General features: G+C 38.4%; 1 protein-coding gene across 4 annotated transcripts; it reads right to left on the bottom strand.

Moving 5' to 3' along the window:
- Nucleotides 1–368: 368 nt before the first annotated feature.
- On the bottom strand, nt 369–17,589 carry ilf3b (interleukin enhancer binding factor 3b). Of its 4 annotated transcripts, none has more exons than XM_083566111.1 (19): nt 17,452–17,589; nt 12,987–13,068; nt 12,598–12,827; nt 12,089–12,269; nt 11,850–11,997; nt 10,371–10,462; nt 9,306–9,401; nt 8,393–8,504; nt 8,213–8,310; nt 6,680–6,791; nt 6,458–6,571; nt 6,152–6,357; nt 4,050–4,223; nt 3,721–3,858; nt 3,380–3,517; nt 2,807–2,933; nt 2,591–2,638; nt 871–1,284; nt 369–644 (listed from the first exon to the last, which is right to left on the bottom strand). In XM_083566111.1, exons 2-19 carry the CDS (start codon nt 12,987–12,989, stop codon nt 514–516), a joined length of 2,562 nt encoding a protein of 853 aa, XP_083422237.1. In that variant the 5' UTR covers nt 12,990–13,068; nt 17,452–17,589; the 3' UTR covers nt 369–513. The 4 variants fall into 4 exon arrangements, with proteins under 4 accessions (XP_083422237.1, XP_083422236.1, XP_083422239.1 ...); XM_083566110.1 differs by having other exon boundaries at nt 17,421–17,538; XM_083566113.1 differs by lacking the exon at nt 17,452–17,589 and adding an exon at nt 14,539–14,562.
- Between the last annotated feature and the right edge of the window lie 241 nt (nt 17,590–17,830).

The following is a 17,830-nucleotide window of genomic DNA, read 5'->3' on the forward strand; positions in this document are numbered from 1 at the left end:
AAGGACACTATCAAATGTCTACAATGATGGGGAAATAAACACAAACATTCAAAAGTCATTTAAGAAAGGGGGATAAAATGAAAACCTTTAAATAAAACGGCATTTAAAAAAATGGGTGGATGGGGGGGGGGGGGAATGAACATTGAAGAGAAAAAAAACAACAGAACACAGTGGGGGTGCGAGCTTTGAATGTCCAACTACCCAGCTTTGAAATTTTATGGAAAATGACATTTGCCAAGTCAAATTGCCAAGTCAAATGGTTCTTTGTCCTTAAGGAGAGGATTTTTTATATATATATATATATATATATATGTATATGTATATATATAAAAAAAAAAAAAAGCACACTTGCACGAAAAATACCCCACACAAGAACTTTTCCTAATCTTGTACAACTACATGGTGTCAGTGAGAACATCTGAAAAAGTACAATTCTGTTGCTGCTACTTGGGAAATGGTTTACCAAGCAAAAACCGCAATGCTGATGAAGAGCGTGTGAGTGTCAGGTTTATTCTATCTGTACTGGTAGTTCATGTTGCCTTCACCACGGCCATAGCCCACTCCGGGATTATGGTACTGTCCAGGATTGGAACCATAACTCTGATTGGATCCTTGTGGGCTGTAGTTTGACTGGTTACTATAACCTAAAGAAAACAGATGTCTATTAGCTCTGGAGAATGCAACATATTTTTAAAAGCATCATTTCGTTTATTAGCATATCTATGGAATAATAATTGAATGCACAAACAATATGAATGCAAACTTTCTCTTCCGTTTTTCGCATACGCTCGTGGTTGGAGAAGCACACGTGTTTTACCATCGAGAACAAGGAGATAAATGCAGACAAGCAGAGAACAAACAAGAACATACCCTCATAGCCGTAGTCCTGAGACCCTGGACCTCCTGTCACTTGGGATGGATAAGCTGTGCTGTAGTTGCCATAACCTCCACCTGTGGGGCCACCTTGAGATTGGCCAAAGTTCTTCTTGCCCTGGCCGTAGTTCTGCCCATACTGGCCATAGGAACTTTGCCCCGGGCCTGTGGGGTTTGGGTAGGTTACAGGAGCTGCTCCTGTGCCTGGAGGTTTAGTTCCCTGGTGCATTGGAACCTTCTTTCCAGGGATTTTGCCCACTGAACCTGGGGTGGAGTAACCACAGTCATTCTGGTAATATGAGCCAAAGCCACCTGTATCTGGAGGACCACCTGCTGAGGCACTGGACGCTGGGCCTGGTCCAGGAGGCATTCCTGAAGATCCCCCATTAGCTCCACCATTATTGTAGTAATCTGAACAGGAACGAGCAGTGGAAATTAAAACGGTGAAATAATGCCAAGAGTGATTCAATTAGGACAAATACATACTTAAACTACAACTAATATATACCCTGACATTTTTATTTTTAGTATAGTCAGACTAGGGTAAATAGGGCACATAGTGATCATATATTTAACAGTGAGGTTTGCCTTTAAGTGTGATTATTCATATTTACATTCAAAAGGGGAAACAGGAGTTAGTACCAGAAAGTTCCCAAACTGTTTCCCAACAATTTCATCAAATAAAACAATCAGATTTTGCAGTTCAGGATTAGTGTGCAATGATTTCTGTTTTAAAACAATAAAAATAAAAGCAATTGCCTTGATTACCTTTAAAATCACTTAAGTGAACCATAACAGTTAGCGATGCTCACTGACAAAAAACAAACTTTTTTTTTGTTTCAATACAATTCACATTCACAGTTCATCCAACCACCAACCAAAAATGATGCAGCATCTCAATTATTAAATATAAAAGCATAGCTTAAAGCACAAATTTTATTAGGAAATACACGTTAAGAAGAAAACATAGAACATTAACATGTCACCATGTATCATTTCACCGCATGGCACATTACGTCTTCATTATACATTATAACACTGAAATAAAATGTAACATCTGGATCTGACAGTTGTTTGAGACACTGTTACAAAATTAAATCATTGCAATGCAAATCTAAAACAAAATTGAGGCCTGTGCATATCATCCAGTTGTTAAGTGACGACTTTCTCCTGTGCTTCTGCAGAGGTGCAGCAGCAGCTAAGTCCCAGCTGAATCCAGTGTTGGTTACAGATTTTCAAGGTGTATGAGGACCAAATTTATGGCATGGAATAATATTTAGGTTTATTTAAGTGCATTGCACCAAAATTTGTTAAAAACTGTCACAGAGGTAACATGTTCTACAGATAGAAATATACATAAAATAATACAAATAAATAACAAAATAAAAAGAGAGAATACACAGAGAGAGAGAGAGAAATGTAACATTTGATCTTAAAGTGAACAAACCTCACATGCACATTCAGTCCAGACAATCTCAATATGCATGAACGTAAATGATAGAACATAAGAAACTTTGCTTGAATTATTCACATAAAACCATAAATAAAAAAACAAAAATACAAAACAATATAAAATACATCAACAGGGAAAAAAAAAAAAAAGACAAATCCATAACTAAAATTCTGGTCATGTAGTTCTCAAAAATGAAAAGTAACAAAGGGGAGGATAAAAGAGAAAAAGGTCAATAAATCCAGGGGGAAACAGGGAAGTACTCACTGTAGCCAGAGTTAGCATTGTTTCCATATCCATAACTTCCATAGCCACCTAAATAAGACACATTCAAAAGCACATCATTCAAATAGGCTCACAAATCTTGCACACTTAATAATTAAAACTGTTACTAAAATAATATAATTGCACAACATTTTAATATTACCTAATCAGGACATTAAAAATGATGCAAGTCCTAATACTTGATTATATCCTGTATACCTTGATTATATCCTCCGCCATTATTAAAACCTCTCCCTCTGCCTCTACCTCGCCCTCGTCCTCTACCTCTGGGATTGGCTGTTGGATCAGCAGGCGCTCCACTAATCATTCCAAATCCTGGTGTGTGCTAAAAGAAATATAAAAACAGAAGCTCAGGAATGTCAGACTAAAGCACTTGAGCTAAAAAGCTAAACATTTGCTTGCTGGAAAAGGAAGTACTTCTACACCTGACACATTAAATTACATATTTTATAAAGCTCTACATTGCACCCAAATCCTGAAAATAATTCTCAGCCCACAATGATAAAAGTAGATTTCTCTTTAGTGCAATAATAATGTTGACATCAAGCTTTGAGCAGGAAACCTTTAGACAGGGTATAACTATCTTTGCCCAACCAACATAGTTGGCTAAAATAAGCATAAAAATGTCACAGCTAGTATTAGATGACTAATTGAAGTCTTTAATTTGCAATGCAACTCAAAACTGTCAAAACACCAAGCCAAATCAACACAAACAAGCCCTTCTCTTTCTCTATTATGACCTTGTGAAAGAAAGAGATGAAGGTTCATTACCATTGATTTCTTCTTCTTGGCTGCTTCAGAGTTGGAGCCATCTGGGAATAGTTTCTCCAGAGCAGACAGAGCTGCATATGCCTTTGCCACCTTCTTATTGGAGCCTGAACCCAGGAACTTCTGTCCATCTATGTCAACCTACAGAATAAATAAAAGAAGAATTTAAACACATACCAAACTGCGGCAAAGAACCATTTAGTTAAAATAATTTCAAGGTATCTCAAGAAAAAAACAGCACACGAGCATCAACAAATGAAACCTTTAACCCCATTAATGCTTACTGAAACCTTTTCAAACCAGGAGTTTAATAAAAATAAAGTGATCCATCTATATAACTATACCTCCATGATAAAGCGTTTGTCATGGCTGCCACCAGTCTCAGAGATAAGCTCATATTTGAGACCTCGACGTTTCTCATTGAGTTCCATCACTGGGTTCTTGCCATGTTTGGTCAAAATGGGGCCCTGCTGCCGTGCGCCCTGTGACAAAAAGAAATAAATGTAGCCTTTTAATTATAATAAACAGATTTGCAAAACAAAAGGACCAAAAGCAACCTGTGTCTGTGTCACAAACACACACCCGACCATAAATACAACATTGTTACTCTATAAAAACTCATTTAGCTCAAGATTTCAGAGCCTAACCTCAGAACTTTCCCAGTGATCATTACCTCAATGCTCTCAGCAGGCTCAGAGTTTGTGGTCACATTGATTGGAGCCTCCATTTCAGTTGGCGGGACTGGAGTCTTCACCTCCATCTCCGGAGTGGGTGGTACCACCTCTGCTTTTACTGGTTCTGCAACCTTTTGCTCCACTCCTGTGGGAAGGCCCATGTCTTGAAGAACCTACCACAAACATTGGTTTAATAGGGTTTGTATCAATCCACTGGCCACAACTTCATCAGCATATCAGTGTAAACCAAGTGGATATTTTACACTATTTCAGTTTATATTCCAAACCGCTACATTTAGGGCTCATTTATACTTCCTCTTAATTATACGCACATGTACGCAAAATGGCCAACATGCTTAGAGTTCAGTCATTTGGCACATGTGCACTTTCAGGTGTCTTCAGAAATTAACATGCATCCATGTGGTGCACTACCAACAAATATTGAAGGCCGTCTAGCACCATATGAAGCTGTCTAACTGCGTTAAACAAATGCCATGTCTCCAACTTTATACTAATCCAAGTGCGTGTAATGGTTTTTCGATTAAAGCAAAGTTTATAAGCGCACACTGCATTAAAAAAATATTTTATGTGGCAGCTTGACAACAATCGTTCAAATGTATTTTCCCCCTCATTAATCTATAATAACAAAGTGAAAACAGAATTCTAGAAATGTCCCTTTTTAAAAATAAAAAAAAAAAGCCATAAACCATGGAAGCCTCTCCGAGCTCAGTCAGAGTGACACTCAGATTTTTTTGGTCACCTATTTTACCAAGGCCTTCCTTCCCCAGGTGATTGCTCAGTTTTGCCAGGGTGACCAGCTCTTGGAGCCATGCTAGAGCCACACTTTAATTTAAGAATTATGGAGGCCACAATGCTCTTGGGAATCTTCAGTGCAGCAGGAATTTTTTTGTAGCGTTTTCCATCTGTGCCTCGCAACAATCCTGTCTCTGAGCTCTGAAGGCAGTTCCTCTGAGCACAAGGATTGGTTTTTACTATGATATTTGAGGTGGTATCAAAAGGTTCCAAAACTAGTTTTGTAACATGCCAACAGATGGCAGCACAAGGCTGCATGCACAGTCACAGGGAGCACTGACCTTCATAAGTCGGTGCAGCAGAAGAAATCGTACTGTGTACATAGGGAGTTGTGCAACTGGTGATATTGTGATCACATGCGTTACCATGTCAGCTCTCCTCACACGCGAGTTTTTCGCCGAAAACAACACCCACCCAACTTGCCAGATGTGGCTCCTGCGGACTTCGCCCTCTTTCCAAAGATGAAGATCCAGTTTAAAGAACGCCGTTTTAACACCAGAACAAATAGCAGAAGGTGCTCGACACTATTCGAAAAGGAGACTTCCAGGACACGTACCAGAAGTATCAGGAACGCTGGGTGCATTGTATTGCAGTGCAAGGGGACTATTTTGAAGGCAATAGTGTGTAAACATGGATAAATAAACTATTTTCTTGTAAACAGAGCAAGTCTTGAAACATTTTGGTACCACCTCATACATTGCCAGTTGTGAGGCCATTTATAGAGGTGTGGTGAATTTCCAAATCGTGTAAAATCAAAAAACCTTTCAGCAGGTCGACTCTAATCAAGGTGTAGAAACATATCAGCAAGGATGAAGAGAGTTGGGAGGCACCTGAGCTAATTTTCATGTGTTGTTGCAAAGGGACTGAATACATGTGATGTTTTAGTTTATTTATTTATTTTTTACAGATATTTCAAACATTTTATCACTACTATCATTATGGGGTACTGAGTGTAGATAAGTGAAAAGGGAAAAAAAAAAAAAAGATTGCAGCATCAGGCTGCAACACAAAATTGCTACATCGTAAACTGTTGAGTTCCGGTTTTCCAAATTTTCCTTTATACTACATTGACATTGAATTTCCAATTCTGAAAAGTCAGGTAATGTTCAATCAATAGCACAGCAGTGCTCTGACAGTGGCTGTGACAACAAGGTAAATCATATATTAATCACATTTATTAATGCACAAATATAGCATGAAGCATGTAATAAGGTCAGGTTTTCTGTGAGATTTTTAGTCTTCTGTGTCAGCACTTTTTATCAGCCATAACAAGCAGTAAAACACTCACCTTAACTGCTACATGAAGTTTGGAAGTGCGTTTTGACGGACCGGATGCTTCAAAAGTCTTGCCATCAACATCCACAGCCATGGTGAAGACTGGCACATGAACAGGTCCAGTCTGAGAAATTAGCTTATACTGGAGACCAGGCTTTAACTGGTTTAGCCGCATCAGAGCGTTCATGGCCTGAGGAGGCTCCAACTTTTCATCTGGAGCTGCAACATGGTGATAATCAGTTTCAATTCTAGGCAAAGCAAACATTAGCTGCAACTTTACTTCAATTTACTACTGCAAGCATAATTACTATAAAATTACATTTCTTTTGAAGTTTCTTCTTCTTCTTGTTAGGGCTCTTGTCATCACCACCCTCCTCCTCTTCGATTGGTCGTTTCATGGGTGGAGCATAGGTTGTGCTTGGTGGAATCTGAACTATAAATACAAGTGAAAAGTCATGTCAACCTGTACCCCAGAAAAAAAAGAAAAAAAAGAAAAAGGGATTGAAAGCATATCATTTTGAATTACAGCCCACTAACAAACCTGTGTAGTCGATCGGGGTTTCAGTTTTAGGTTTCCTTGGCATTTTAGAAGGAAGAGGATCCATTCCAAGTACTTTGTGAAGTTGCCCGAAAGCAGAAAGCCTTAGAGCATGCTGTAATTCCAAAAGATTTGGAAGAGAAAAAAAAAATTCCATAACTTATAAATTACACATTCTTCATACAATCATACAATACTATGGGTGTAATGATACACGTATTCATACCGAAAAATGCAGGCAAAGGGCTTTCGGTTCAGTGCACGTGTGTAACGAATGCAATGTGGAACATAGTTAAAATCTGCGTTCCATAAAAAACTTATGTGGTGGACTGCAAGTTTTTTATTTATTTTTTTACGCATAAATACAGTCAATGCCAGGATTATTAAAAAAGAAACAAAATGTGCCGAAATATGACATACGCATTTGTGGTACGTTGATTTGAACATTTTTTAGTAAATTAAATATTAAATGTAAAACACACATATATTACATATATACCCATCTGTATTACACACATCAGGTCTAACAAATGTAAACTATTTAAATAAAATTAAATAAATGAAAAATTACCAAATTATCAATCAATTTAATAAAAAAAATTTATTGGCTTCATTTGATGTATTCGCTTTTATTTTTTTATAAATGATTATAAAATATTATTTTATATATTATTTAACCAAGCAGGAATTTATTAAAAAAAAAATTAAAATGTTGATTTTCACAAAATGTTAATATACTGCGTTAATAAAAACTGACAAGCGACTGTATGTTTTGAATTTCTTTCCCCTAATTGTACCGTAATCGAACAATGGCTTAAAAACCAGGGTACGTAGCAAACTAGGGCTGCAGCTATCGATTATTTCAGCAATCGAGTATTCTAACGACTATTCCATCTATTAATCACGTTATCAGATAAGTACTTTTTCTTTAATAAAATTACAATACTAAATATACAAGAGAAAATAGGACGGGTCTCTTAAAATGAACAAGTAATTTGTATAGCTAAATTTGCATACTAATATAATTGTGAAAACTAACCCCATTTAGAGTATTTAATTGCCATATTACATCAAAACACAAATACAAGGTTATGGGAAGATATTAGTTTAAAGAAACTAGTATTCTCACTCATGTATTTATTTATTAAATCTCGCACAGTATCGTGATGTGGTTTTCTTGTCTCCGGGAAAAGCTGCTTGAGATTTTCCACACACGAAATCGGTGAATTCATCGCCATCTTTAAAAACTTGCTCCACTACCTGCTCTGTGCCGCCACCGTGGAGGAATTTTTTTTTTTTTTTTTTGAACTGCATATAAATAAAAATATAAAAATCTACTCCAAATGACTTTAAAAACAGTAACTGCACTGTATTGTGTTTTCTTTATGGTTTGGTTTAAAATGATCCCAAACTTGTGAAGGTGCATCAATGATGATAATCTGTAAGAAACACGGTGCTCCGTGTGGAGCCCTGTACCAAAACTTGAATTTTGCGTACCATTACACCCTTATATATATATTTATATTGCTAAGTTACTTGAGCACTCTGGGTGATGTCCTCTCGTTGTTGAAAATCCATGTGACCAATGGCATCAGTCGGCTCTTTCTCGCAGGGATCAGAGATGCCAGAACCATCTATTCAGTTAACCAACATATTTAATTAAATATAAGAAATAGGGTCCATTATTCTGTGGGAGAATGAAGTGGTCACAGTTACCTGACATCAGGATTCCAGAAGCCAAACACTCCAAAACTCTTCGGAGAGCTTCTCCTGCTCCCATTGGCCGGTTCCCTGTGCCAATCGATTTCTCACACAGTAGCTCAAGAGGCTTCAAGAGATTATCAAAATGTAGGAATTAGTGTGACATTTAAATTTTGACATACAAAACATGCCACCCAAAAGCATGTAGCATTACGTTAGTATTCCTCACAATAAGAGCCTTACGAGAATGGCTCTCACATGCCTTGGCATTAACGAGAGTTGACATGAGTAACTATGTAGACCAGTGGTCCCCAACCCCCGGGGGCGCAGACCGGCACCGGTCCGTGGGTCAATTGGTACCGGGCCGCACAGAAAGAATACATATCTTACATTATTTCCGTTATATTTGTTATCTGATTAACGAGGTTTTATTTTGGAAAATTACCGGATTCTCTCTGCCACATCTGTCTATGACTCACTCTCGATGCATGTGAAGATGCCTCGGTCACATGTCTTACCTTCGTCCGCTACCTTCTTAAAGGGGCTGCTCCGGCCGCTAACACATAATACATTACCGCTAAATTCAAACCCCAAACTAGCAAAATGACCAAAAAACAACACAGTGGATTTAAGTTCATTATTATATTTAGAAAATGGCGTTTTTTATGCCGTCGTATCATTTTATTCTGTTTCATTTATTCGCCACACCTTAAAGGCCGGTCCGTGAAAATATTGCCCGATATTAAACCGGTCTGTGGCGCAAAAAATGTTGGGGACCGCTGAAGTAGACAATGAGCCAGCTTTTTTTTTTTTTTTTTTTTTTATGTAAGCAAGGTAGGCTGATTTCAATAATTATTTAATGGAAATTATTCATTAATCATTGATTGTTTCTAATTCATACATGAATAGCAAGCAGTCAAAAACCTACCCATCCTTTAAGAGGGGCCCAAGTGGGAACACGGGTGCAGAGATCCCTCAGGATCCGGATGACAATCACACACGAGCGCAACCCATTGGCCCTGGCCTAGACACACAAGCAGGTGAATGAAGATTACACCCCCTTATAATCAAAAACTGAATCACAACACACTTTAAAGAGACACTGTATAGCTGTGGTGAAGTAACATTTGTTAAGTACAAAATTATTAGGAGACTTAAACAAGCCACATTTATGGAAAATAATATAAAAATAGCAGATTATGCCAGTAAGGCCAAACAGCAGGAGACAAATACGGCTGCAGTTGTGATAATTAGTGTGGGAATTAGAATTCGTTCAACACGTACAACAAGGAAAACTAAAAATCTGACACAAAGGTTTAGAGTAATAGCTACACCAAATTTTGGCTGAGGTGCAATATTTCCTTTTTGGGTATAGGAAGGGGATAAATAGAGAGGAGTTGGGATAGTTGTGTTACTATACTATATTTAGTATACAAATGTCCTGGAAAAATGACATTACAAAGATAATCTTATTTCTGCAAGCATTAAAGTGACAATACGCATAACTGCGACTCTAAAAGTAATTAATTTCTCTTAAAGGAAATAGAGAAAGGGTGAGAAATGTAGGATTGACAAACTTAGAAATATTGCACCCACCTAAATGCAAATCTAATACTGGCAACAAAAATGAGACTTCTGTAAAATAACAATACAAACCATTTGATGTAAAACTAAAAAGCTGCGATTCTGGGAATGCTCAAACATGAGACAGTTAGGATGTGGCATTGTACAAAAAATCTGGACACTGACACATCGATACAAGTTAAATCAATAAGATGTTGACATGAGACCATCAAAAGGTTTTTTTTAATCCATCTAGCAAAATGTATTATATAGCAAAGAATGTGTGTGTGTATGTAGGAGAGGGGCTGAGAAATATCCACACCAAAACAATGTTCACAACATGAAAGAACAAACAAACAACAACAACAACAACAACAAAAAAAGAAAACTCGACTAATAGATAGAATACAAATAAAGACAAGATGCAAACCTGGAACCACTTGGCGTGGCGAAGAGACGCCAAGGCAGCCAGGCATTTCTGCCTGTCCAGTACATCCGGGGGATCGTTGACTGATAGCGTTTCTATTGGCGGGTGGGATAAGAAGACAAGGTACAGTTTGACCAAGGGGTTTTTTTTCTGTCTCACGGCCAGGGGGATGAGGCAGCAGGGGGAGAAAGGGGAGGGGAACTTCCCCCACTGGAAACAACTAAAACAAAAGCCCTCCCTATGCTGGTGGAAAAAATAAAAGAAAGCAGGTGCCTACTAGACTATAAGATTGTGGGCTTGTTGTATTTCCCCAATCTGAGTGGCTACTTCCACCCCATGACTCCCAGTGAGTAATTGAAGAATGCGGGAATGTACATGGGAGTAAGCATGTGGTTTGAGGGTTTTGTGGTGTTTGTTTGAAAGCATAAGGTAATGCCTCAGTGAAATTAGAGATGGCTGAGTGCATTTATGTACCATGGGGGGCAAAACCCCTCCCCTTCCATCCCCTTCTATTATGTTTTTTTTTTTTTAGATTGCTGCCTTGCCCCTTCCGAGACAGAGAGCGTCCAGTTGGTCAAAGGTCCAGCGTCCCTAAAATTGACAGACTAGAAGGCTTGACAGAGAGAATCAGATTTTGAACCACAGTGAGAAGTAGTGAGATGCACAAAAAAAACGAGTCCACACTGCAGCAAAACTGATGGCTTCTTGGACCTTAAAGCAGGCCTGGCTAAAAGTGGGATCATAGATAGGGCTAGGCTTTATGTTGAACTACCCGGTTCATCGTACAGCAGGGATTAATACCCCAGTTCTTGAAGCTCAACAATTCTTTGAAAATATCTTTGGCACCTTACCACCACCAGGTCATTACTGACGTACAGCGTATATTCTGAAATTTCTCAGCTAAACTAACGCCTACGGTGCGGAGTTGGACGGCCCTAGCGTTATCTATAACCCCTTTCCCTTCTTTATTAAAAGAATGGCAAAGTCAACAGTCACTGCTGGTTCTAGCAACCAGAGAGTTTTCGGAAATTCTCGCTGCTCATTTTTGCTGCAATGCGAACTGTTCCATTTCTTTCTCAGTATATATACACATGCAAACAACTAGGTTTGTGATTTCTTTCTTAATTCTCAGTAAGCCTTCATTGAACCCTTAAAAGGGGCTGTTTTTTTTTTTTTTTTTTTTTTTTTACCTCCTTCTATCCTTTCATTACTGTTTGCTCTCCTTTAATTAATTTACTGTATATTGGGCCATCAAAAATGTACATTACATGGAACTACGAGGCTCTAAGTAGATATAAACAAGTCTTGAAAACATGTGCCACACAACATCCCCTAGCTCCATTGAAGGCCCAATAAACAATATATATTTAGTCTCTCTCTTTCTCTCTCTCTGTCTCTATTAGTCCAGTCTATTTGTATTTCCTGGCTTAGCGGAGACTGCATTTCTTTGCGTTGTCTTGTCTCTAAAACGAGTAAACCTACCTCCAATAGCCTGCTTCTCAGCTTCCTCTCTGACAACAGGTGACGTCAGGTGAATGGTGAGATTGAGACTGGGCTGCTTGGCGTTTTTGATCATGATGCAGGCGTCACGGATAAACTGCATCACCTCATACTTATCCTCCGTAATGAGCTGAAAGGAGACGAGCAAAACATTTTGCACTGTGGAAAACATAATGCGCACAACGTGAAGTTATTTATGATGTATTTATGATGCGCTCTACCTTGAGCTGCACACTGAGATTCTCAGCCACTTTCTTTAGAAGTATGGCTGTGGGTTTGTCCTTACAGAGCAGCACTAACTCCAGGTCCAGATCCCCCTTCAGCAGTAGGCCTTTGGCCACCAGGCCCACCCTCATCACACCACGCAGGGAGCGTGTCGTCTGCTCCGCTGATTTGGGCTCACTGCGATTCAGAGCAACAGAACTTCATATTTAAGGTCATTTCATATTCAAGCAAAAATTCATTATATAATAGAATTATAATGAATGAATATTGCAACAGAAATATAATTTTTAGAATTAACAGATGAAAGAAAAAGAGAAACGTTAGGAGGACTGCATTGCTTCCCTACTATATGAAGAAAATTTTAACTAAATGCATGCTAAAAACAACTAATTTGCAAAGCTCACATTTAAACATTAGGAACAAGAAGAAACTGATTCACTTATGCTTTTATTTTCTGGGTGGTTGCAGCTGCAGTTGCAATGTTTCAGAAAACTCTCCTACTCACATCTCTTTATGTGCATCTCCAGCACCGTCGATGGGATTTGATTTGGCAGATCCCCTCTCTTGCTCGTCCAGCCAATCAGACACAGCCTTGAGGGCACGCTCGGTGTGGGAGACCATATTCTGCACAGCCTCCAGCTCTTCTTGTGTGGGATAGATAGCGGAGTGCTTGGACATAACATGGCGATCATCGTTCACGAAGATCCGCATAGAGCGATGACGTAGTGGAGGCGGCTTCAAAGAGATTTAAAAACAAAAACAAAAAAAATTACATTTGGTGTCAGCAGCAAATGTGCCATGTAAAGCAATGTAAGTGGTAATACAGTCTTAGGTTGAACAATTTCAAAATACACCTTAAATAAAATAGGAATTGGCAGCAGTATTGACTTTTACCATAGCTGAAACTATGAGGTCCTTGGGGTTTGGAAATGACTGTGTTGATCTCAGATCAGGCAGCTGGAAGTATCACTTTTGTCTGAAAATAAAATCAAAAAGATTAATGCACTACAATCCTTTGCACAGAAACTAACAATATCCATGCAGTGGCGTGTAATTTTGAGACCTCATACAAAGCTGAAACCCTGAACAAAGAGAAACCGAAGTTTAGCGAGGAATCCATACAAATCTGGTCATCATCATTTGTCTTTCATTTATCCTCTTCTTTCCCTGACATTCGGTCTGTAGTCGATTGTTAGAACCTGATCGCCCCACTTATACTTAAATGCCTCCTCACAGACACAAGCAGCTTTGATGCGGTTTTAGGAAAGCAGTATGAGAGAGGCGCAGTAGAGATACTGGATCACAGAGTGACTCAGCCTGCACGGCACTATGCAGCACATCTCTGTAGCAACGCCACTGCTTTCGTCACCTCTTTCACAGAGACAGCCCAGCTTATACAGGGTAAAAATAACCTGCAATTCAGTAAATGTCCTGGTAAGGAATGTGGCGTTACCTTTGTTCACTATTCGATGAAAAACACCCCAATCCCCCACCAAAAAAAAGGAAAAAAAAATAAATACATTTACCCTCAAGTCATCATAAGTACCTGAGCATCTGCTTATAAAAATACCATTTGTATTAACAATGAGGTGATTGATGCTAAATATAATTAAATGGTTTGCTTGTTTTGAACCAAAGCTGGGCAATTAATCGTTATTATCGATTAATTCCAAATTATGGTTTACGTTGATGGAAAAAAACGATTTTACAATTTCACTTCAGTTTGGCACAGTGGGCTTCCGTAGTTCTGCTTCGCCCTCAGCCCCCCACCCCCCTTCACACTTGGGAAATACATAATACAACATGGATTTCTTTAGTCGTGTGGAAATGGTTCGGGTTTGCAACTTCAGATGTTGAACAAGCCAAAGCACGCTGTAAAATTTGTCTGAAGTTCGTGGCAACTCAAAGACGCAGCACGTCCAATTTATTCCAGCACCTTAATGAGAACCACGTTGTTGAATGGGAGGCGTGTGTGGCGTTACGAGCTAAACAAGACAGCGGCGGCCCCTAGACACACCCAACCCAAAAAAATTATTATACACTATTATATAGTATTTATTTCATAAAAAGTGATTTAAGTCTGTATAGTCACTTTACAAATCCCTCATATTTTGTTATATTACTTTATTTTCTTAAAGACTAGTGAACGTTTGCACTTTATTAATCCCAAAAATAAATGTTATGTTGTATAGATTATTGTTTTTCTAAAATAAGAAAACTTAGCGAAAGTAAGTTTGCACAGTGCGGTTTTAGTATTTAAAAAAAAACGTTTCATGTTTTTATTATCGTTTTGAAATTGAATTTTGTCTCAAACAATCAGAGATTCAATTAACAGGACATACTGCCCTGCTCGACATTGAAGCATTATATAATGTGCTCAAGTAAGAGTGTAACTTCAGACATGCCCAGTGTTCAGCTATGTAACTGCAGTAAAAAAATTGCTTGCCTGGAGGAAAATAAGGATGAAGCACATAACATGCACAGCACAACCCAACATGTATGACTGGCTCCAAACGTTACTATTTAAAAAAAAGAATTAAAAATGGAGGCAAAAATGCTGACTTTGATGGTGCAACCACATCCAGAATGTGCTAGGTGTACTATACTAACCCTTAAAGATTCTCTACTGAGCAAATAAATTCCTTTTAAATGAAAAAAAAAGAGACATTAGATGCAAACAATCCAAATTCAAATGTTCCAATTACTTCAGCATTTAATCCCAGGAGAGACTTATATTGAAAATTGACAATCAAAATCTCAGTACTGACTCTTAAACGCTTATTATTAGATAGTGGTTGCTCAAATGAAGAATACAGCACATCTGCCATTCTTTAACATGCAGTAAACCGCCAACACTTGAATCCCATTGAGAAATGGTAGGGGAATTCTGTTTTTCGGCTAGAAATTATCCAAAAACAGAATCAGTAGTACATGTCAGAAGCAATGAACTGCCATCAGTTATAACATTAAGATGTGCTATACAAAATTAGAATGGTTAAGAAGAAAAAATCAGCTTTAAACCATTCTGTGTTTTTTCATACAACCATTTGTAGTGCTTGTGAGATTGGTACCAGTAAATTATTAAGATTTTATCTGTAAAAGACTGTCATAGATAAACCAGAACAATCTTGCAGAAAAATTACATAAAAACACAACACTCAATTAAAATATACTGCTGGGGGGAGGGAGCATTAGTCGATTTCCTATTTATTCTTCTACACTAATTTATAGATTTTGCAAAATTCTGTACTTCATGAGCTGCTGCTCCGAAATTCACCTGTACACTCTGGTATTAGGAAAATTGAATGTAAGAATTCAGATGCATAACCTTAGAATGTGATCGACATTAAATGAGAGAGGAAAAAACCAGCACTGAGCAGCACGACCACAGCACAGGCAGTTAGGGTACGCAACGTGGTAGTGGTATACACGTGCACTGCTCCCCCTCATCCAGTAGTGTTCTATCAAAGACTCTCCAATAATGCTGACTCAGAACTGATCAAGGGAGTGTTTTTCGAGGCATGAGACAAATATATATATATATATATATATATATATATATATATATATATATATATATATATATATATATATATATATATATATATATATATATATGGGGTGCAACGGAACAGAAAATTGACGGTTCGGTGCGTACCGTGGTTTTAAAAGCACGGTTAGGAGGAAGAAATCCAATACATGATGGGTTTTTTTTTTTGTATATATAAAATCTGTTTTATAATATTCTATACAAAACAAAATTATAAATACAATTAATGCAATAAAAATAGATTAATTAAATCGGTTAAATTAAAATAAATAAATGGAATAATTAAATAGACTACATCTGTTAGACTCTGAATGGGTTACACATGTAAGTAAGGGTGTGTTTTACATTTAATACTTCATTATCCAAAGATATGATCTACTTAACTCCTACTTGTTTAAGCATACTTTAACAAATGTCAGAATGCAAAAGAATCCATGTCGCTAGCACTATAAATTCTTTTGCGTTTTCACGCATGCCCAAAACAACTCTGATTTCCGGGACGGAGTGAGCAGCCATAGTGACACTGCACTAACTCTTTACCCTGGCATTGTTGTGCATGTTTAAAAATAATTTAGCTGGTATACAATATAATCTGCATTCTTGTTTTGAAGAGAAGGGTATTCTGTGTGGTAATGAGAATATGGCACCGATGGGCAGCATATTCCCCTACATACACCAAGTATTATGGAGTTGGTGCAGTCAAACCCCCAGTAAAAGTAAATCCAAATAAAAAAACTAAAAAACTTGGCATGCATTACAGCATAGTGAAATTCTTTCCTTGCATATACTAGTAATGTTTGCAAAATGGGCTAAGAGCTCAGAGTCAGCCATCTTGGAGCAGAGGGTTTAAGGGACTTGCTCAAAGGCCCAAGAGTGGCAGCTTGTTGATACTGGGGATGAACCCCCTTCTGATCAATAATAAGAGCCTTAAACACTAAGTGACCACTTCCCAGTCATCAGATATTTCTCTATTGCAAGTCCGCTCATCATTCACTCTTTTCTAATTAACAAGGTCGGTATTGCGCTACCTACACCACCACCTACTGGCGTGGAGAAGTATTTACACGACTCTGCCAGTCACTATATGGCAATCACAAGCGCACAACTTTGGCAAATAATTCCCAGTAATAAATTATCATCTTTTGGATCAAATAAGTGCAACTGAATTGTAGTTTCGCACGGTACACCTGACGATGGATTGAAAATCACTGGATTAACAATCAAGCGGCCATTTTTACATCGCTGATCTGAACAGCGGGCCAAATCCCCATCACACACACACACACCAAAAATCCCTTTAAACTCTTTATCCAGGTCCCGGGTGTTGATGGGGTTCTGATGCGCGCCAGTCGCTTAACACATTTAATTCACTGTAGTGAGCTCCTAAATCGGCGGAAACAGGAATCACAGCAACGAAACAAACTGCTTGCGAGTGAGATTGTAGTAAAAATCATATGCATCAACTACAAATCTAACGATTCTTATAGTTATAATATACAGCAGAATGGGCTAAACGACGCAATGAGCAAATCTGCATGTTAACCTCCCTCTCCCTCTCTCTCTCTCTCTCTCTCTCTCACACACACACACACACACACACACACACTATAGCTAAACAAAGGCAGGCCGAGAGCTAGCTGTGAGCGCGTGCTAAGTCACTAGCGTTAGCACGCAGCGGTAGGCAAATAACACGTTCGGCAGGGATATAAATACGCAATTACAAAATCCAGACTTTACATCGAGTAATTATAAATGATTGAAAACCATTTCCAGCTCACCAATACTGTGGTCGGTGGGTGTAATATGTACCTTCAGCTAAACGCACTGCCTGTACTGCATCTACCCCTGGGACAAGATGCTCCACAGCAGCGTACGCGATTGCCCGAGACGTAATCACGTGATAGCAGCTCAGCCAATCATTAACTCCTCTCTGCGCAGCCGTAGATGGCGCTCACAGGACCAGCCTGCTGTGCTGCCCTCATGGCCTTGTTACGAAAATAGTTGTCGCTGTGGAAAATTGATGATCATCTCGTGTAATCTTGTGTAATCTCGCATTAAAATAGTCTCTCGCGATTAGGGATTGGTCGATACAAATGATTTTCTTTTCGATCCAATGCCAAGTACTTTCAGGACAAGTATCGTCGATGTCGATACCGATACTTCTATGTAATTTGTATACAATTTTTAA

The sequence above is a fragment of the Silurus aristotelis genome (genome assembly GCF_946808225.1).
Source record: "Silurus aristotelis genome assembly, chromosome: 17".
Classification (NCBI taxonomy): domain Eukaryota; kingdom Metazoa; phylum Chordata; class Actinopteri; order Siluriformes; family Siluridae; genus Silurus; species Silurus aristotelis.

Coding starts and splice junctions, on each gene's coding strand:
- ilf3b (XM_083566111.1), bottom strand. Junction 6,792..8,212: donor ACATCACCCAGAGTGCTCAA/GTAACTTAGCAA, acceptor TTGGAATTACAG/CATGCTCTAAGGCTTTCTGC. Junction 6,358..6,457: donor GAAGAAACTTCAAAAGAAAT/GTAATTTTATAG, acceptor ACCATGTTGCAG/CTCCAGATGAAAAGTTGGAG.